Genomic DNA, 23,589 nt, shown 5'->3' on the forward strand with positions numbered 1-23,589 from the left:
ATATCTGAAACAGTAATTTAATAGGACGACCGTGCCAGTAACTCAGAAGCAGCTGGAGCTAGGAAAATAAAATTTGATGCACTTGTAGTCATATGCCATACTTGAACATTACGAGAAAATTGATTTCCAAATTTCTGTCTCATGAGTAAGGCCGCCCGGAGGCCTTATTTATTATTAATATATTATTATATTGTTCCATTTTTCCACATTACTGAAGGATATATATGCACTAAAGACGAAAACAACAAATACTAGATACCTATGCTTAATAATTTCCATGTAAGTTTTTTTCATTATATATACGTAGTAGATTGTAATGTGACAAGGTTTTAACGAGGTACGAGGGATGTTACTTAGGGATGTAGTAGTAAAAGAATGTTCAACTGGGTTTTACAGGTTGTGAATAGCCCTCCTTGACTCGGCAAAGAGGTAAGGAAGGCGGACGAGAAAAACACACACACTCAGCGACCCGTCTGGCGTCTCGGACTCTGGTGACGACCACGGCACCGGCGAGGCAGTCACCCGGGGACAGCAGGTGGCTGTCAGGTCAGCACCTAAACAGTGGCGCGCGTCGACCGCGAGGCTACGGTAACGTTTAAACACTCCTGATGTTTCCCAAAAGTCCGGGGTACTTATTCGACTCACCACGTGCCGTGTTTCTGATGAGCTTGCAAGCCACCACCGTGCCACTACTTCCCTCCTTCGATCAGAAAGAGCGACCCGGTAGTAGCAAGCTGGATTCACTCTAGCCAGAGGAATTTTGCTATTGTCGCTGCCAAGGTTCGGTCAGTGTGCTCGAGTTAACTTGGTTTTTAATTTTAACTTTTGACACCCGTTCAGTTCGCCTTCCCATGACAATATATATATATATATATATATATATATATATATATATATATATATATATATATATATATATATATCTTTTGTTCATATATTCAGTCTATATACATGAATGTATAGGATTGTACTAATCTCTCAGACAGCCCTTATGCCAAAATATATTCGCTCTAATATAGACGATTATATTATAATTATTAATAATAATATTATTAAAGTAGGGGAAATGTGGGCTGATACTTCCCCCAGTTAAAAGAATTCTCACAAAAAATCTCCAGCACTAGTATAATTTGCATAGGCACTTACTGTGCTGTTATTCACGACGCTTCTTGTCTATGTTTTCACGCTACAATTTCAAAATTTGAAGTCTTTCCAGATATTTCAGTGGCCCTCGCCCGACCCCCCTCTGCGGGCGCTTTGCTTATGAGCAATACGAATCATAATTGTAAGATCCAGCAATGTTTCAGAAATTACAGAGATAGAATACTGGATTAAAGAAGTTATTGAACAGGTCGCAAACGAAATATAAATTATCTTTATTGTTCGTTTGTCTGTCAATGGGGTCAAACGGTAATCATCTTGACCAATTGATGGTTGAGATCCTATTGAAGTTATAAATGTGACATTTTGGTCACTGAATGACACTGAGATATCTACACGACAAGTTATTTCAGTTTGTCAATCTGTTTGGTTCCTCGGGAAGATGTTTCTGACCACGACAGTCAAACAATTGATTCACTGCACAACACGAAATTTGTCCTTTAGATGAAAATGTGTGATTCTAATGTATTTGTGCATGACAAGACCAAATCTGTAATTTGTTTCCATGTATCACATGCCATTTAGCCAAAAACACAAAATTTGAAAGTTACATAAGAAACGTATGGTACAATAGCCGAAAATGTGTTTCTCCTGTGTTACAAAGAATGAATGCTCGAGATTATACATTGGTATGACAGGATAAGATGTATGCAAGAAGGTTACATGAAATACTGTTGCTTCCTCTGTGAATAGGACAGTCGTGACAGAGGTAAACACTGGCTGCCACGACAGGCATCAAGAACATATCACGGGATCCAATTGATAAGGCCCAAAATGTGGGATGTAGCAACGAGGAAGGCCACCTTAGGTGCATGGCGTTCCTCCCTTTATCTCTAGTCAAGAACAAGTTCTTTTTCGACTGTGTATTGGACACAGCTGATTTTGCGTTCCTCCGGCAAACTTCTAATCTCGCCAGCTGTTTCTCATCCATGTTGGGAGATGATGACAGTGTTTTATCAAATGATTTTAGCTATAGCTGGTTTGTGAGGAAGCTTTTAGTTAATTCGACTTTTTAATGTATTGTTTTTGTCTTGTCTGCAACCTTGCACTTTTTACAGCCATTGTTTTAACATTTTAAGTAAGAATCTTAGATAAGGGGATATTTTCCTGCATATATTGAAGGGTACAAAATGGCCACACGTTCAGATACAACCAAAAATTTTAATACAATCAATCAATCAGAATGTCTTTCTGCCTCGTTACACATGAAGATTGATTTGATGAAAATCTTCGTCAAAGCACTAGGCCGAGAAGGCCAAGCTTTTAGGTACCTCTAGACGAAATTCCCACGGTTAAGTGAAGCAAAGGTTATGGAAGGTGTGTTTATTAACACACAAATTGGAACCATTCTTCATGATGGCGCGTTTGATTCTACACTTTCTGACCCAGCAAAGCAGCATGGCAGGAATTCAAGTTGGTGTGCTCTAATGTCCTGGGTAATTTGAAAGCACAAAATTATGAAGCCATTGTTCGTGACATGGTGCACTGATTCCATGTCATGGGGTGCCACATGTTATTCAAATTACACTTTCTAGACTCACTACACCCCGCAAAACATGGGAGGAGTCAGTGGACATGGGGAAAGGTTCCACCAGGACATTGCTGTGTTTGAAAAGCGCTTCAGAAGACGTTGGAACGGCAGTATGCTTGCTGACTATTGTTGATCTATCATCAGGGAGACCCCTAAAGATATGTACAAGCGTAAATGCTACAAAACGCCATGTTCGTAGGTATTGTTACTGTGTTTTCTTACTGTACAGTGTACTGTAATATGCCTTTCACACATACTTGTAGCCAGCGGCGGCTCAAGGGCAGAGCCGCCGTGCCATGGCACTACCCTCAGAAGAAACGCATACCTCGCCAAGTATTGTTAAATGAATACATTGATAGTTTACAGACAAGGAGATTCGAATCTTGCAATCGGTCAAGCTGATGTGACGACCGCCCCAAACTCCTCACTGCATCGCCAGCTGTTTCGTTCGTACCCTCGCGAGGCAACAGTCCGTGCCGCTCAAGAGCTGGCCTAACCCATGGACCTAACCAAGTTGACACGGCACGGCGAGGGAACTTTCGCTTTGTTGACACAGTTGCCACCTTCAGAGAAAAGTCGTTAAATACGACTGATTTGTAAGACCCGTTTGGGAAGTAATTTCTGCCTACTTTTGGAGAAACGAACCTAGTATTTTTCCAAAGTTAAATGAACATTTTTGATAATAGATAGATGTACCAAGAGGACCATCCAGACTTTTTTTAAAATATAAAAGTAAAAAATCCTATGATGATGCGAGTTTCCTTTGGCATTTCGACAATTTGTTTTCATAACAAAGATATTTTCGACATACAGTTAGAATACGTGTGCATGGGGGAGGAGAAGGTGATAGGAGTTATTTTTCCTTTCCTCTTGTAATTGTTATATTTTTAGGGAAGTGCCCTGTAGTGTATAAAGATAGGTTAGTGAGTGAAGATGAATCGGATTAGTACGTTATTACTTAAACACACGTTGTATTCCACGTTACCAAACGAGGATAAACATCTTGGCCAGTGGCGCAACCTCAAGGAGGGGGGACATTGCGGAGGTTTTTCTTATTATTATTATTCGATTTCTTGATCACGTTGGCACTACCCATCATAGTTGCCGCCGGCCGCCACTGCTTGTAGCAATGAATAAGTTGACTCTCCAATGAAAATGATGCGTGATAGAAGTTACGGTTTTCACACTTCAATTCTGTATCCTTTGTTTAGTCCAAATCACATGATTTCATCTAAAGGACAGAAAATGTCTTCAAATTTGTTGTGCAGTGTTACCTTAGAAAATATCAAATATGTTAATATGACTTTCGTTGAAGAAAAACGACTAAAAGAAAGGAGACGAAAATTACCTGGGAATTAACAATCAATATTTGTATTTTTTTTTTCAGAAATAAATAGGCTACATGAGAGTTTTATGAAATAATTACTAGCCTAACGCGATATAAATTGTGTGGATTCTTATGTTTCGATGGGATCGAACCAATAAATACTAATGATTGCCATCAGTTTTACGAAGTTATTGAGATGAAATTTCTTGTACGGGAACACCAAACGGATATAAATTGGGGTAAATGTCACTAGCAAACAGGACCACAGAAAATTCTTGGTTACAGGTCTTATACAGTGCTTTTCACGGTCGAGTTGTCCGTGGAGCGGCGACTAGCACACCGGGCAGTGAGAGCGCATCTGCCGGCATTTAGACCCACAGCTGTACGCTGATCTTGGCATCAGTGCTTCAGTTACCAGATAACTGGTGTCCAGTTTGCACGTGTTTGTGAAGTGTTAATGTGTTAACAAGTGTTTTAGATTGTTTTGCTTTAGTTTCCGTACTACTGGTGCTTTTCTGCAGTTTAATAATGCCACGGCATACGTACAATTTGAAACAAAGCATTTTTATGTACGACTCTTACGCCATTGCGAATTCTTGTAGGGAAGTTAGGCCTCCCCCATGCGTAGTGATAACGTCATCGCTTGTAATCAAGGTGTCCCAGGTTCGATATCCGGTGGAGGCACATAGTGGTTCGGATCCCACTTTAAACTGCAGATCCAGTCCCGATTAACCTATTTGTGCATAAAATTGATTGAACAAATCAATCAATTACTAGAAGGCGTTTGCAGCAGAATTCCCAGATGTTTTTGTTTGACACAGAAACAGTGGTCGAGAACTGGTGAACAAATTTAGGGAAACGGGGTCTGTTCTTGATAGAAAGCGAAGGGTGAAACGATGTGTACTTATGAGGAGAATATAGATAACGTTGGTGCCTTACAAAAGAAACAGTCATTTTCATGGTGTCTGCGTGGCGGGAAATGTCGGCGGAAGAGTAACCGATACGTGTTTTTTTAAAATTTCCTTAAAAAATCACGTAAATGTGTGGAACAGGGGGACAACATTTCCAACACCTCTTGTAATGTACTTGCTCATTTTAACTGTAACTGTCCATGTAATTGTACGATCTTGTTTCATTACATAGCTAGCGGTGCCGGATGTTGCATCCAGTTTGCCGGCAGACGCAATCTTACTGACTGACGCTAGCTTCCGCTCCACGGACAACTCGACTGTGAAAGGCACTGTATTTCGTGCGTTCCTGTACACAGGTTTCTCTATAAGGCTGCATATTTTCAAATTTGTCTCATGATTTTAGATGTGTAAAAGAGGAGGGAGCTCTGAACTAAAGGAATAGGGGAATTTTTGTTAATGCGTTTTCAATTTCACTGTAGATCGCCGGCGCCATGTCGGAAGTTGGGAAGTCTTTAGAAGAGATTGAGTCTGAAGCAGCGTCCGTCGTTGCCTCCACGGCCACCATCGGGATGAGCTTGTCCGCCTGCAGTCTTCCAGGTTTGTACCCAGTGGTATCTTAACCTCACTCTGAGCACATAAATCAGAAGTTTTTTTTATCCCTGAAAGGTACAGTCTTATAAGCGAATTAGTTGTTCAATTTCATAGAATCAGTGGGATTAATCTGTGTAAACTAAGAAAAACATGAGAAGTGAAGTCTTGTATTTTTATTTAATTAAGTGATTTTACATGTTGTAACTACAAGACCATAATTGTCGAATTTCTAATAAACAAATACACGGCAAATCTCAAACTGCCTAGGTAAGGCCTTCTCGACGATGCAGGGGTTACGTCGTCGCCTTGCAATCAAGGGGTCCCAGTTTCAATACACGGTAAGGGCTCATAGTGGTTCGGATTCCACTTTAAACTATAGGTCCAGGCTAGATTAGCCTTACTGTGCATAAAGTGGATTTAAAACACCAACTCAATCAATCATCAGGAAGATCGTCAGCGCGCTATTAGTGTTTGATATGCAGAATATATCAGAATGTTACTGTCCGAAAGCCCTTTGTTGACAGGAGAGGGAAAACCAAGTGAGTTAATAAGATTTTAGAAGGTATGCATTATTTATGTGTATTTTTTTTAGATGTGTGGTGCCGGTACCGAGAAAAAAATCCATCCATTTTGATATTTTCTTGATACTAGCAGTTTTTATTCCAGAAATTGAAGAGCAATCACTTCGGTAGAGGTGTTTCTTTGTAACAACTTTCATTATTACAATTTTCTAGCTTCGGTACCGGTATCAGTATCGGTGGAAACTGGTAAGAGTATCGGCATCAGTTGAAAGTGGTATCGGATTAGTAGTCATAGATTTTTTATTGCTTCTTTTTGTCACCAAAAGACCGCAAGAAATCAAGTATAAAAAGCGCTCGGCAGAACTTCTAGCGAATTCGGCCATAAATTATATTTTGTTTGAATCTGTGGTTGGTGAAACACGACCGTGCTCACCAGAGTAGTTCGGCGCCAGTGTGACCGCTCATGAGTATTTAAATGCTGTTTTTCGTTTCTCCCGAGGGCCTCCCCGATGGCGCATTGGTAGCGCCGTCGCCTTGTAATCAAAGGGTCTCGGGTTCGATACCCGGTAATCCCACTTTAAACTGTAGGTACAGTTCCGATTATCCTTATTGTGCATAAAGTGGACTTACAATACCAAATCAATCAATCAGTCAGTCAGACGTCGCTTTGTATTCAAGGGGTTTTGGTTTCAATACCCAGTGGAGGAACATAGTGATTCGGATCTCACTGCAACTGCAGGTTAACTCCCTTACTATGCCTAACTGTGGGTAAAGTAAACTTAAAACAAAAACTCAACCACAAAATTCGGCCGAAGCCGGGTCCAACGTGACCATACTCTAAAATTAACTTGGTACCGCTCCCGCCACTCGGTGGTCTGTTGGAATACATTGGCAGTCATCACGTGAAACGCTATGGAGCGGGGAAGACAACCGACACCCAACAAGCATGTATTTCAGATGGCGAGGGGAAAATAATTTGCCACCTCAGAGCTTGATTAGCTCATACATATTATTTGCTCTCCTTTTCGAAGAACTCGTTCCACAGCACTGTCAGTTGCCATGTTAGCACTAATCATACGTTTGGCAACAACGTCCAACAGGTGACAGATAATTTTTGGCGGGAGCTGTACGAGAAAATATTTGTATCATATTGCCTTGCTGTCCACTCTTTATACCCGAACGTGTTCAGTATTACAATAGTGAACACTAACTAAGACATCTATTGGCTTGTGTTACGAATGTACTGTATGTACGTCAATTAAGAGCTACGACAATCGGGAGTCGGGTAACAATGGTTTTAAATTACGGGGAAATTACAAAACTGTAACTATGATTTTTTATTACTAAAAATGCGCACAAATAACAAAAATCGTCCAAATTCTCATTAATGCACTCCTTGTACCCTCTCAAATAATATTTTCAATGAATGATTTTCGAACAGCAGCATTTCGTCGTCCATTTCGACATAGACTGTACATGAAAATCTACCTACAAACAGGTTTTCCTCCTGCAATGTGACAACCAATTCGCCAAAATGTCCCTCGGTCGAGCAGAACCAAACAAAAGTGTAAATGGTTGACAGAAACCGGATCCAATGTGACGATTAGGCAATATATTTTAAGTACAAATATATTTATAAAGATTTTATTTTTAAAAAATATTATTCTTTTCTGAATTTAGTTATAAAATCAATATTACTTGGATTAGCTATGGAGAACGGTATTTCACATTTTTTAAAGTTTCCCCAAAACCTAAGAATATTAAAGATTCATGGGAAATTAATGCAGATTATATTTATTTTATTTATTTCGTCTTATTTCCATGGCGAAGTTAAGGCTGTGGGGCCCTTCTCTACCACTTAACCATGGTTACATCCACATTTTTCCTTGATATAAGCATATACAAAGAATAAAGAAATAATAAATATGAAATGAAAAAGTAGAAACAAAAATCTAAACTAGACAAAGACACACATGAACATATGCATATACACGCACGTCTCATTCAGGAAATATTTGGGTAATATTGCATTTTAGAGTGTCGTCGAATATCTGTGTCAGCAGCAGTCTTGTAACCTAGTAAAATTGAACAATGCAAGCAATAATTAAGGTCTCTGTCGTCTCACGCGCTACAAGTATTGTTGCAGATTAGTTGGAATTTAATGTTCTAATAGCAAATGATTTGAGTGTTGCTTTTCCATGTCTGACACTAAATCAATTAATGCATTTCAGGTTTTGGTCCACTGTTTGAGCTGCAGGAGAATGAAGTAGAGCTTGGACTGGGAGTCCACGGAGAACAAGGCATTCAAAGGATGAAGGTAGCGTTTGGTTTACTTTCCAAGAATGGTGCTCCACTATGATTGGAGTGGGATCATTGGAATATGATTTTAGCTATCATTGTGCAAAGCTTGCAAACACGTGCGTTAAATATTGGGGACGGCGATATTTCGATCAATGTGTAAAATGCATGCAAAATCTGAGAAGGGGAATATACAATAATGATATACACACTTCTATTACTTCTTAGTCTACTCAGTAAAAATATTTTTTAAGAAATAAAATGAGTAAAACCAATTCTTTCAACTGTCACTATCAGTGGCGGCGATTGGGTTCCAAAACCGGGGGAAGCAAGGTGCCAAACTCAGGGTGGGGGGCAAAGACAGTCTATTTCCCTTTGTAGATAAGGTTTTCCATAGTGCGGGGGCAAAAGTGGTTAATAGTAGATGGAAAATGCCCCCTTCACCCCCCTAATCGCCGCACTGGTCACTACCGATGACCTGATGATTGGTTCTTACCTTTGAATAAAATATAATATTGGGCATTAACATTATGAACACAACACAAAAACTATTACACGTATTATATAATACACTCAAAACTTTTATGGGAGACAGAGAGAGAAGCATAGTTCTTGCTAATGCTTTTGGGGGCCTTTTGAAAATGCGCTTTTCCTACCTGCGCTCCTGCTCAAAAATTCCGCCAGATTGACTGTCCATATTCCCTTGGGATCTGGATTGCTTCTTCCGAAGCTCTTTGGAAATGATTCTCTCACTTCTCTAATGTTGAAATGACTACTATAGGTGCGTGTGACAGAATTTGCATTTAAGTCCACTTCATGCGCAGATAGGCTAATCGCGACTGGACTACAGTTTTAATTGGGAAATTTGACCAAAAATAGATAATGTCTTAATGTCTTAGTAAACTAAAAATGAACTCCGTGGCGCAACAGCTCTTTAAGTGTCAGATATTGGGTTATGCATGGTTAGAGCATCGTATCCCATCGCCGCTGTTTCCTGGTTTCGAGACCACTATTGCTTTCAAGTAGCTCAATTGTCCTCATGATGGGTCAACACAGACATTTGGAGCTCTCGCCGACATTCGAATCCGGGACAGATCGCGCCAAAGGTAAGAGTGCAATCAATTATTCAGTTTTTCACACATATATAAACTAATTGCAAGACATATGACCATGAATGCCTATGAAATTTGTTATTCAACGTCGCCATTCTTCAAGTGGACATTTAGGCAAAAAGAGATTCGAAATCCCCCGATGGCGTAGTAGTCGAGGAAAGTTATGGAATTTTTTGGCCATCTGAAAAACTAATTGCAACAGAAATTAATCCAACCAACCATTTTTTACTATAGGGGCAGTTGGTTTCATTTCTGTTGCAATTAGTTTACCAGAAAACATTATCTTTCCTCGACTATAGTGGCTAACACGATCACCAAGTACGGTCCCGGGTTTTATTCTGGTATAGGTTATACACGAAATACCTAGCATAGGATTAGTTGGGATTACATTCCCTTACTACCATAGCTTGTCCATAATTGAAAAAAGATATATCTAATGCACGAAAGCAGGGTAAAATATAGCGCTGCCTATTCAGGTATGCGATGTCTTGTGTCTCTCTTCGGTAACCCCTGCCTTTAATAACGAGCTGAAAATCAAGGGTAACAAAGTTGATACTTGGTGGAGGAACATATCGTAAAGAAATTATAATTATGTATAAACAGAAAGGAAGGATAATCATTGAAAATCAGGAAGAGGAAATTTAGTAATATAAAATATGTCATTACTCGCAGACGGTTAGCAAGCAGTGCAGACAGGAAATATTCATGGAATGCTTGTCAGATTGCCGAGTTGGATTTACTGAGGAGGAGAAGCAGGAAATGGACGGGTAGGAAGCATGACACCTGCATAACTGGGGATGGTTCTGCGGGGAGAGAAGAGATTTGGGGAGAAGGGATGGAGAGTCGTTGGTGAAGGAGGTTTTGGGGAATGATCTCCAGAGGGTTCTGAGGAGATTCATGTCTATCGCTGAGACGGGTAAGAATCCTTACTTTCATATCCAAATATGTGCCGGTTCCAATCTTGAAGATGTAAAATGCATTTGAGTGTCCGAGTTCCTTAAAGTCCTTTTAAAATTTGTTTTCACTTCTCGCAGCTGAGGCTATGGAGGCTCGCCATTATTTATTATTAGTGTATAAATAGGATCGAGCTTACACACCCCAGAAAATCGATCCCAGTACCGACAGTATGTTACCCAAGGAGGCGAGCCAGTCTTTACAGTCTCCAGGTAACTGAAGGTACGGTACGATACGATATTGTTAGGACCACACTTCAATCTCTAGGTGCAGTTCTATACCTGCCGCAACATTAGTTTGGTATTGAGAGCTGAAGGAACATGCGTCACGGTGTTGCCATATCATGCGGTACGGTACGCAGTGCAGCCGTCTGGCGCTGTGTCGAGGAAAACGTGATATGAAAAGGAACAACAATGATGAAATGTGTTATTGTTTTTTCCAGGAAAACGGGATAACAACGATGACAACAACAATGATGAAATGTTTTATTGTTTTCTCTCTTCATTTCCATTTCCATTACAACATGAACGAATTAACGAAACGAGCATTGTTTACAGGTTACCTTTTCAATCCATTCTGAAAATATTGAATATACACTTTGAATAATCACTTCTTTCCGAAGTCATCGTTAAAGTCTGCCCATCTTTCAATTATACCGCAACTGAATTGCACACGGTACTGAATTGCACGTCTGACTTTCAAGCGGTGGTTTGTGAAACTTTTTCAAATATCCCTAGCAGGCCTCCCCGATGGCGTAGTGGGAACATCGTCGCCTTGTAATCAAGGGGTCCGGGGTTCGATACCTGGTGGAGGCACATGGCACAGTGGTTCGGATCCCACTTTAAACTGTAGGACCAGTCTCGATTAGCCTTCCTGTGCATAAAGTGCACTTAAAACAAAAAATCCATCAATCAAATATCCCGAGCGTCTCCGGGGTCGACTCAGCCCAAGTGAGTACCTGGGGCAAACCTGGGGTAAAGGCGGTTGGTGAACCACATCACCGCCATAATATGGCCTAGGTCGAGAATGTGTGGAGCCCTACCTGCATATCCCCATTTGCCTCCATACTTTATTTTATTTTGCGTCCATTAATTTTTTTTTGTATGAGAATCCCAGAGATTTTATGACTGTCCTTAAAGATGTTTCCCCATCTTGAAAAAGTTCCAAATCTTCAACGAAACACGCAGTTTCCCAACAGTGGGATGATCTTTCCTCCTATAATAAGAGTAAATATGGCGACGAATAGCGTCTTGCTGAAAGGTATCTAAATTTGTCACGCGTTTACTGATATTTCTCTTCTTTCCTGGGGTTTCCAGTTTTGAAGCCTCACATAGATTTATTTATATATTTATTTCTGCCACATTATATTTTTCTTTCCCTATGGTAACAATAGTGTTCTTAGACACGCCGAAAGCAGCAGCAGTCCTGTCCAGAACTTTATTTACAAAAATGATTGGACCCCCATTGTTTTTCTCTTGTTCAAATTATTTGCGCTCAGAACAAACCATCTCCCGCGTTTGAGAAGAATTCATTTTTCTTTTAGTGCATGGCCTCTTTGGTATATTGTCATCTCGAGTATTGCCTCCTGTGCTTGACATTCTTCACACAAGCACACGCAGGGCGCCGATTTATCAAAATTATTGGGGGGGGGGGGGCTGATCACTGAAATAAATTAATGAATAACTCACTTTCTCCCTTTTTTTAAGTTTTGGCCTCAGTGTTCGGAATCTCATAAAAGCTATGGGTGTGCGGTATCGCGAAAAGTCGGGACCGGGATCGGGAAAAAAATTCCCATCCCGATCCCGACTTCGGGAAATGATTTCCGGACTTATCGGGATCCTGAGCAGTCGGGAAATACCGAATGCTCATTTTAAAATGTCGTTATTTCTCGACGTTATTGCATTGTCAATTTCTGGAACTTATCGTAAATTGTTAGTTTTTAATCCAGAAATCACTTAAAGTGAAAATGACGTGTAGAATTCGAGATTTTCAGAGCTTCGGGAAATTTCGAACATTTCCCGTCCCGAAAATTTTCCGACTTAGTCGGGAAATTGAAAATTTTTCCCGTTCCAATCCCATCCCTATCCCGTCCCGCACACCCCTAATAAAAACCCATGAATTCCTCAAAAATATTATTTTTTTATTCACAGTTCGAATGCAGAGCAGAATATTAATTCTCCACGGATGAATATGTCACAAGTTTCGTCAACCATAATAGCAAAATATTCCCGACTTTTAATATCTGCTACCACGGAGCGCAAAACAGATCTCCCTAATATATCTATGATCTCGTTCTGAATGTCATGTGAGAGCCATTTGTAGCATAAACGTCCCATCCACTACCCTAGTTCATGCACATAGTCTTTTGAAACTCTTTTTAGTTTGGTTTGGTGTTTTTAAGTCCACTTTATGCGCAGTAAGGCTAATCGGGACTGGACCTACAGTTTAAAGTGGGATCCGAACCACTTGTGCCTCCACCGGGTATTGAATCCGGGACCCCTTGATTACAAGGCAATGACGCTACCACTGCGCCATGGGGGAGGCCCATCTTTTTAGTAAAAATGTTGACAATACTCATACTGTCTCTGGTCATAGCCTCCCCAAAGTTGATTGTTTAGCGGTCTCAGCCCCCCAACGTTGATGGTCTAGAAAATGTTAAATGTGTATTTAAAGTTAAGTTCATGTGGCACAATTCAGAGTAAACTTTACAAGAGAAGCAAAATAATACATTAGATCCTCTTAAGCAAAATTATTTGAAGGGCTCTACCCCCACATCGTTAATATTGGGGGGCTCGAGCCCCCCCCCCCCCCAAGCCCCATGGAGTCGGCGCCTATGAGCACACGACATACTCAAGCAGAACACAGAAAATTAGATACAAAAAAATAACACACTAAAACAGCACACTATATATAACAAAGAATACATTACATTCAATAAACACTAAACAAACGGACCGGTTAAAATATCACAGCAACGCAACGCAACAAACAAACAACACGTTCTCTCATGAACAACATGAAAACTGATCGCAGGATGAATCGCCCGATAAGCGGCAACACCGAGATAAACGTTTTCTGTTGCTAGGTAACCTGGGCTTGGGTGAAGCTCTGGGAAGATTTTGATTGGCTCGCATGCCAGCAACCCACCGTCCCGCAGTGACGTAGACCCCCTTTCTCCACGTGCTTCACAAGCGTCAATACCAAACTAATTTTGCGGCAGGTTTTTTTTTATAGTCCCCGTTATTCTACCTGAACAAAATGTGTACTTAACACAAACTTTATGAATTTTTTTATGAAATTCTTGTGCATACTTATCTAGTGATCTTTCACAAAATTTCGTATTCCTACGCCCAGTTGTTTCTAAAATATGGTTGTATGGATAATGTTATTTGTTACTATCGATCGTTGACTCTCATTGGCGAACAAATTATCTACCAAGAACAGGTAGTTCATGCATTTACATGTTTAAATCGGCAATATATTCTGGGCAATTAATTGTATCAAACAGGTTAATTGTTGACTCAAACATACAAAGGAAGGAGAACATATGAATGATTACATTCGTTATTTCACAGGTGTTTAAATATACCAAATTTCGTAAATTTCCCCCTTTCTCCATAGAGATAAAAATTGATATATTTTATGTTGATTTAAAATTATACTTGCAAAGTCTTAGAATCCATTAATTGTTATGTGTATTGGTAGTAGTTTTAACAGGTTGACTGAGATTTGTCATCTCGAGGGGATGAGAAAATTTGTTGCATTTATTATTATTAGGTAGGTTTATTAGTCCACCAGATTTTCTTTCTAACACTTGCTTGAAACAAATGCACAGTTAGTAGGGGCAAGTAGTAATGGCATAAACTCTGCGAAGGAAATAGTAAAATACGTCAAAATAAGAAGTAAGCAAAACTATCTTGTTTTCGAGGGTTTTATTAGGAAATATGTGGGGGAGGGGTTTTGTTTTATGTTAATTTATAATGTTTCTTTAGAAAAATATTTTTCAATCCCCCCCCCCTCCAAACTGGTCAGCGCAGCTACGTACTAGGATATCACATTGAACTGTAAATTAACTTATCTTACGGTTCGTAGTACAGTCTCGGACACTTCTGCGTGGTAGCGATTCCATTGAAAGTAAATTAGGCCATTTCAACCCAGAAGTGTCCTTGACTGTAGAACGTAGTACAATAAAAATATCTATGAGGTAAATTTTTGGAATAAAAAGTACAAATCTTGTGAATTCTGTAAACATCTTGTTACTAATTTTCCATCATTAAAGAAAATAGCCAGTATTATTGCATTTCATATATTAGAGATATCCTTATTTTCTCTCTATCTCGTTTTTTTATTTCTTGTGTGCGTTATGTTGCCAATGTATCATAAACATAAATAAAACACGTGGATGTCTTTATACATTTTTTAATTACAATTGATGCTCATTGATTATTTGAAATTTGTTTACAAGAAAATCTGTAACTGAGTTACTTTTTTAAAAAAGAGGAACTAACTGTAACTGAGTTAAAGTGAGTAACTATAATGTAACTCAGTTATTTTTTTAACCTAATAACTGCAACTCGATTACTTTAAAAAGTAATTCTCCGACCACTGAGAGGTACTCTATGCAAAAAATTTATAACTTCGTGAATTTCTTCCAGAACAGATTCTTTACACGTGTCCCATTCACTAAGTGCAATCTTAACATAAAAATTAGAGGACATTAGTTCTGTTATTTACTCTAAGATAGCACTTATATTGAACTGTAGTTTATTGTTTATTGGTCTGTTTTAGAGGAGCACTATTCTTTGACTTAACCCACTCTCCTTAATAGTTGCAAACTAAAATGAAACACAAAACATATTTCCATTTCAGTTGTGCTCATCTAAAGAGTCAGCGTCCATCATGTTGGATTACATCGAGCAAAGCTTGAGCCTTCGATCGGGGGACACGGTTGCTGTGTTGGTCAACAACCTCGGAGGATCTTCCCAACTGGAACAGTGGGTCATGACGAAAGACATCCAGAGGCAACTTGGTAATATTTTTACCATATTTTTGTTTGTATGTCCATAAGACATATTCGAACGCAGAGAGGCTGATAAGGGTACAGCCCATCCCTCCGAAATTTCGAGAAATGCAATATTTTCAAATAAAAGCACTGAAGAACTCGGGAAAACCCAGAGTAGTAAATTCAAACCCCCTTAAAATGACTCGCAGTTGCAATTTTTGAGAGTGGAAAGCTCTAAATATACGAAAGTGCGTTTGCCGCCTCCTACTAGGGACGTTCAATATATAAGTTTCCCTGTGCTATATTGTATAAAGCAATGCCATTAAAAAAAAGCACATGTTTGACTAGTGCCATCCTTCGTCTACAAGGAACAACAATCGATTCGTTATCAGACGTGAAGGCGCATGCGCTCAAGGGCGAAAAGTAAATGCTTGTTCGGAAAACGCGGGCTCGCGTCATAAGGAGTTCAGAAGCATGGATGCTAAGGGAGTTCTGCTTATGGACTTTTTGGAACGAGGAAGAACAATTAATGCTGACCGTTATTGTCAAACATTGGATAAACTGAAAAACGTAATTCGACATAAGCGACCAGGTCTCCTGTCAGCTGGTGTCATTCTTCTTGACGATAACGCTCGCCCCCACTCAGCATTGCAAACACAACACAAAATTGAAGAATTGGGGTGGGAACGGCTGCCCCACCCTCCATACAGCCCCGATTTTGCGCCGAGTGATTTCCATCTTTTTCCGGTGTTAAAGTCTGAATTGCAATGTTATCGTTTCGAAACAGATGAAGAAGTGAAGCGTAATGTGACAATAGTGCTCAATAGCCAGAGCCCTGATTTTCTTGCAAAGGGTATGGACAAATTAGTGCAACGGTAAGACAAATGCCTGAATCTCTATGGGGATTATGTGGAGAAGTGAGGAAGGATCCTCCTACACATGTATTTATAGTTTTCTAATGTATCTTAAAAATATTTTTTTTACAGCATACGGAAACTTATATATTGAACGACCCACGTAGAAAGCAGCTAGAACGCCAACTTTTCAACACCATTGGATTTTTAAAAGTTTAAAAAATCTCATAAATTCTTCCTTCAATGTATCATGGATATTAATGCACACCAACAATACATACTTACTATTTAATATATGTTATTAACTGATTTCAATAACCCAATACAGAAAGGGGTAACCCCCGAATATACCCAGCCTCCACCAGCATCTGCTTATGCCCAGCCAAATTTTGAGAAAATCAACATTTTTAAATAAAAGCAAATATATATAACAAAAACAAATATAATAATAATAAAAAAATGACACGATATTATTATTGCCACCTAACGGGCCCAAATCAGTTGGTGCCAATGTTCTGCGTACGCCAGTGCCACAAGACGATAACTTTCATAAATGTTAACATCGTGCCACCATTTTAGTCTAAGTCTTTTCAACGTAAATGAATGTCATGCTTAACATTACAATTAAAGGAAAGGGAAATTGTAATTGGAGAATACATTCGGTTTTGACAGTGTGAATAAAGTGAATGTATTAAATACGGAACATTGAACAAAAATTAAAACCGCATCCATTAAGAGTTGCCTTCTATTATTGCACAAATCATTTGCATTGATGTAGACTTACTATAGGATTAAAAATTATAGATACTCAAGTTTGGACTCCCAAGTAAAAATTAACCAGTAGATGTACATAAAAACGAGTTATATCAAAATTTAGCTTATTCAATTCTGCGTTAATCTATGCTAGCCAATTGTTTTTCGACTATGCCTTCTTTTTTTTATCGTCGTGAGAACAAAAAAGTGTCGTTTTTTTAGATTTGCAAAGGATCGCTCTCTTTGAAATTCTATAAATAAAAAAAAACGATTGTTCCAATCGTGATGAAATTTTAGTACGGTGCAGACAAAAAGGTTTTAAACACATTTCTTTATTTTCAGATTTTTAAAATTTGTGATGAATTTTGCGAAACAACTCTTTCTTAGTATTTGGTAGACCTATAAATACAATATTTGTCTTCTTTTTAAGCTCTTTGCATATTTTATGTACTAAAATCCATTATCATTGTCAATACACATACAATACCGATTTTTGTGCAGATTTTTATTCAACGGAGTAAATATATACGTGCAACGTGGCAACACCACACACAGCGATGTCCGTTGAACCGTGGAAACTGCGGGCTTCTAGCTTAAATTTTGGTTGGCATAGATTAACGCAGAATTGAAAAAGCTAAATTTTGATGTAACTCGTTTTTATGTAGGCCTATTGGTTAATTTTTAATTGGGAGTCCAAACTCGAGTATCTATAATTTTTAATCCGACAGTAGTCACTTCGTCCGTACAATTCTATGTAGCTTAAGTAGTGGGTATTCGCCGGACACCGTACCAACCGGTGTCCATTCATAGCACAGAACGGTTGTTTTGACAAAATATTGTTTCCCTGCTGTTTGTTTCCGGGAGGAGGGATTTTATTGTTCTTGCCCAAGCGGTAGGTCTAATTGGTTGTTGACCGCAGGTCCCTTCGCAACAAGAGTCACTGCCTTATAGGCAGTCTAGGCGTCGCTGCTATGGCTTGTTGTCATGTTCTTAATTCTCCAATTGCCTCCCGATGGCATAGTGGTTACGTCGTCGCCTTGCCTTGTAATCTGGGAGTCCCGGGTTCTATACCTGGTGGAGGAACAGGGCACAGTTGTTCATATCTCACTTTAAACTGTAGTTTTAGTCCCGATTAGCCTATCTGTGCATAAAGTGGACTTAAAACAACACAGCAAACCTCCAATAAGTGTAGACGGCCCTCGTGGCGGAGTGGTTAGCACATCGCGCTACGACGCCAGAGGTCACGGGTTCAAATCCAGGGTTGGGCATGGATGTTTGTGAGTGTCCATTCATCAATTTCTTCATGTCATCGCTCAGCCCCATCTTAGCAAATTAGCCAAAGGTGGCAGAAAAAGCGAAGTACAATATTGCAATTCAATCAATCAATCAATCCAATAAGTATAGGCATGACGTATTCTTAGAGAGGGGGGGGGGTCGATCGGAGCAAACTACAAGTGCCAGGTTCAGGGCACCCAAAGTATTGATAAAATGATAATTGGCGTTGGCACGTACTTAATGATTCACGAAATGTTGTCACAATGAAGTACCTGTACTTTTCCATCGAACATTGCTTTGACATTAAGTATTTTTACTTCAGTTCTTAATTACTGCTTACAATAATATACACCTACATAATAAATCATGGAATTATGGTTTCTTATTGTAGCATATATTATTTAAATATTATTTTCTTAAATAATGTTGCAACTAGTGATTGTGATAACAAATGTTCGTTTATATAGCGTATATTTTACAATCCTACATACCCTGTAAGTAGGCTTACCATAATGTTTTGGGCTCAAACCAGGACATATTCGCGATCAACTCGTTACTGCTGAATTTCAGTTGTTTTTTTTTACAAAAATAAATTGAAATTACTTAAAAGTCTTAACATTTTATTGGAACATTAAACTATAAATTGTACAAGAAGAAATATTAACATTATTTTCTAAAATCAATCAATTAATTTTCAAATGTTTAATTGAATAATATATTTTCTGATGTTTAGGAAGCCTCTCTGTTCTAGGTAGCATTATCTGTTAGTTGACTCAGTTGAACTTTTCACTAGACATGCCTTTTTTCAGAAATGGCAGATGTTTAACAGTGGATCCTGGAAGTCTACCTCTTTCTGCAGACCAAATATTCCCCATAATTGAAAACTCTCTCAACTGGAGCAGATGTTTCAGGCAAAGACATAGCAAATAACCAAACTCAACCAATTTAGAAATGTTGGCACATGAAATATCAGTATTTTGAAACACCTTAAAAATTGCTTGCCTTGACCACCAAGACGCTCACGGAAGTACGGAAACGGAACCGCTCGGAAGTCGATATCTCGAAGAAAGAAAAGGTATAATCGATCCTTATAATCGATCGATCCTTGCCGGTTATAAATTCTGGTCGTGAATATTCTATACCGGTAGCTATTTTCATGTTTATATTCTCAAAACCCCGGACATTTTGCAATCCCGGACAGCACTAAAAAAAAACAGGACTGTCCGGGCTAATCCCGGACGTATGGTAACCCTACTCTTGAGGTGTATTTTTACATACCTACTAGTAAGCATACAGAATTTATATATCTAGCATTATGTATTTATATGTAAATATATAGTACAGTGTCCCAAAATAATGTTTCCCGTCACAGCCTGCTAAGCGGTAGTCATTAGTGTACACAAAATGGCAGAGTTGAGAAATTTTTCTTTCGAGGAGCGTAAGAAGAGTCAAATATCCATCCAAATCTCCTGATTTAACAAAGTTAAATTACTACCTTTGGGGAACTGTGATGAATACTGTGTACGCCACAAAGCCAGATACACCGAGTGACGTGAGACATGCAATTAAGACATCCTACGCTTCCCTTCCCGCAGAAACCGTATCTGCTGATTATCCATGTGTTCAGATTGCACATAATGTATTACTGCCAAAGGTGGTCGTTTTGAACTTCTATAACTTTAAGGTATGTGACACCAAAAAGTTCATACTTGCTGTTATTAGTGTTCCAGTTATTGACGTTCAAAGAGTGTAAACACTATTTTTGGACACTGAATATAAATATAAAATACTGAATATGTGAATATATTTAATATTATATTTTCATTTACATAACTTTGCGATTTTGTCCAGAGATTTATGGAAAATGGGCGCATCGAATGATTTAGCTTTTGGAAGGAAAACCAGTAACCTGACGTAACATTATGCATTTACCTTATGTATTGTTATAAATACTACTTTTGTTTTCATTTTAAAGAAATACGGGGTATCACCGTTGGAAGGATATATGGATCTCACTTCATGACATCACTCGAGATGGCAGGGATCCAAGTGTCCGTGCTGAAAGTGACGGGCCACAAGCACTGGCTCTCTTACCTGGACGCCCACACAGGGGCCCCGTGCTGGCCTGGCACCGGAGGGCCCTGGGAGAGAATCCCTTCGGACGACGAGGAGGAAGACGTCCAGCTGAAGACTCCTACCAAAGCACAGGTAACTCATGTAATGTCAGCAACGTGCTTTTCAGTTCCACCTTTGAATTTTAAGGCCAGCAGCACACCGGGTCCGACACAACAGGACGACTCATTTTTGTTGCAAACCTTGGCAGGGAAGGTGTAATATTATTATCTTATGGGCGGCCGCACACCGAACGAAACATTTAACTGGAATCACGTTGCGACGGCTTGCGACAAAACAACGATGGTCCGTGGAATTCGGTACGGTATCGCGTGGATCGGTTTGCGACAAGACGATCTGCGCATGCGCGAGCAAATCCATTAACTTCAACCACAGGCTTCTAATTACAGACCGAAAACGAGAGCAAAGAAATGCTATTTGAATAGCCCCTGTGGCCAGCGCAGTAAACATCGCTGCAATGCATGAGTAGTATATTCTATGGTAGTATGAATATTATGTAGATTTAAATATTAATAATAAAAAACAAGCATATAAATTGACACATTATTCTGCATACACACTGATTCTGAGTCATCGTTTCCCGCTTCGAAAATTATAAAAGACAGACCTAAACCTATTGGGAACACGGACCAAATCTGCAATCAGATTTTAGCTAAGAAACAAAATGACTCGTCGTGTTGTAGCTAGAAATCGCTTAAAGACGGTGTGAGCCAAGAAAAGAAGAAGTAGTGTTGCGTCGCGTCGAATTTTGTCGGATCCGGTGTGAGGCTGCCCAGTCTAACTTCACATCATAGTTGAAGCAGGGGTGCCCAGAGGCGGGTTTACCTTCACCCAACCTTCGGGGAGGGGTTCTGTGATGCAAAATACACTGAATAAATTCAACATTGGACAGAAGTTGAACTAATTATCATTTAAACACCACTGCTACATAAAGAACAATTTGTAAACTCCCAATGAAATTTCAACGGGTAATCAGTATTGTTTGTGTGGGACGAACAATATTCATCTCATACATTAGAAGCCTAAAATTGTCACGTAAATTCTGGTGGAGATTGAACATTTCTATATCGTCTCCTTTTCAACTCTTGAAAAAAGGTTAAGATTAAGGAGAAAGAACATACAAAATCAGAATAATACTTGACCGGCTTCGACCCAGCACCCTGTATAAAAGCACAATCCCACCACTCACTCACTCGCATAAATGTTCTCCATGAAGGAAGATTAGGCGGCAAAAAAATCTGCATTACGAAGCCTCCCCCACACAAAATTATCCCCCCCCCCAAAAAAAAGAAAATTAGCTTAAATATTACTCACCCTCTTCCTAAGGGTGAATTAGGGCCTCTCCGATGGCGCCTTGTAATCAAAGGGTCCCGGGTTCGATACCTGGTGGAGACACATAGTGGTTCAGATTCCACTTTAAACTGTAGGTCCAGTCCCAATTAGCCGTACTGTGCATAAAGTGGACTTAAAATGCCAAATCAACAATACTAAGTGTGAACATTCCCTTTTTTGACATACTTAGCAACGTTCATTTCCAGGAGGGAATTCCGATTTTCTTTTCTCATGGCATTTACAACTTCTACAAAAAATAATTAAATTTGAAATTGACATGCCTTTAAATATTTTTGTAATGCGAAACGCAATTACAAAACAGTTAATTTTGATATTTAAAATAACAACCAATCTCTCCCAGATGTTTCGATTTTTGTGAATGGCACTGATCAATAGACACCGGATTTCTATGTAATATCAGTACAAAATATGGGCATAATATGTAACAATAATTGAAAAAACATGTACCTACATATGTATTATCGAAAGGATATGTTACTAAATATGTAGTATCAAAGACTATGTAATATTTATAACATTCGAGTATCCAAGCAATGTCAAGAATTCTACTAGATATTTATTTTATTTTAACATATTCAACATAACTTTAAGGACATAAGTTGTTCAAATTAAAATTTGTATCGAATTAATAAACTCAAAAAAGCACAGCGACGTGTACATATTTAAGAAGCCAATTTTGTCAACTATTATTACTTTTTACATCGCAAATGATTGTATAATATATAAATATGTAAGAGAGCTCTGTGTACAGATAGAACAATCGAATGAAAATCCATAGCTACTTTTGTACTTTTTGTACAAGGGAACATATTGTGTAACTCGTTACGTACAGGAAAGTAGCTTTCTTGTCCACCGATGCCAGGTTTTTAGATGCTTCGCCTAAACCTAAAAGCGACACGAAAATACATAACCAGAAGGAAGAAACTCCAGCATCTTTCCATAAATAACAGTTCCCATATAATAGCAATTTTTTTCGGGTAGGATCTTCAGCTTGTCTGTCGACTTGGAAGTCAAATTTAGGTGACCGTAACCACTAAGCATCTAATTGATTAGAAAATATGTCATCACTAGAGCTACAAATTTTCTTCCTGTTTCAGAGATCGAAAATGTAGGAAAAAGGATCAAGGTAGGAAAAACATTACCGAAATATGTTGCTTTATGTAAAGTAAGTTAGCAAATATGTAAAATATGTAATATCCTGGCAAATATGTAAAAATATGTAACAAAACTTATGCAAAATCATGTCAATTATATAATTCGTTGACATTTTCCCGTACGTACAAGGTATGTATCTAGAAAGTATTAGAATATGTAATTACGTACAAATCCGAGCTGTACTGATCAATGTACGGTACGAGCAGATATTACAATGCTAGATTACAATATGTGCACCGTTAGATTCGACTGAGGCGACACATGGTGCATTTCCGATAAAAAAAAACAACAACAAAGAAAAAACAGAAAAATTGACAGAACAAAACTATTGCCATCATTAACAAAACATTATTACCACGATGTTCATCAATTTTAGTGTTAACTTTGTATTTATTATCGATGCTTTTTTGCCTGCCTTAGTTGATAGTTTTTAGTGCCCTCCGACATCTTTCTTTTCCTCGAGATCATCAAAATTCAGATGATTCGATTGCTTGAAAACGCTCATCAAACAAAAGTAACATTTACATAAGAAGATTCAGTACAGAGATTACATAAAAAGTTATATTTATTTTAATGCTGATAATAACGAAAACAGTTACTTCGTGGCTGAAATGTTTCGAGATGCAACACTGTCGTGTTTGCCATGTTTGTTGTTGAC

General features: G+C 38.8%; 1 protein-coding gene across 4 annotated transcripts in view; it reads left to right on the forward strand.

Annotated features, from left to right (window-relative positions):
- LOC146000510 (PTS-dependent dihydroxyacetone kinase 1, dihydroxyacetone-binding subunit DhaK-like) overlaps positions 1–23,589 on the forward strand; it is a 138,428-nt gene that overhangs the window by 101,469 nt on the left and 13,370 nt on the right. For all 4 annotated transcript variants that reach the window (XM_083138245.1, XM_083138248.1, XM_083138247.1 and 1 more), the window contains 4 exons: positions 5,410–5,527; positions 8,274–8,359; positions 15,276–15,435; positions 20,266–20,498. In XM_083138245.1, the coding sequence (XP_082994371.1) occupies positions 5,410–5,527; positions 8,274–8,359; positions 15,276–15,435; positions 20,266–20,498 (597 nt within the window). The remainder of the gene's footprint in view (positions 1–5,409; positions 5,528–8,273; positions 8,360–15,275; positions 15,436–20,265; positions 20,499–23,589) is intronic.

Source organism: Lepisma saccharinum, chromosome 16 (genome assembly GCF_977018435.1).
Source record: "Lepisma saccharinum chromosome 16, izLepSacc3.1, whole genome shotgun sequence".
NCBI classification, from domain to species: Eukaryota; Metazoa; Arthropoda; class Insecta; order Zygentoma; family Lepismatidae; genus Lepisma; species Lepisma saccharinum.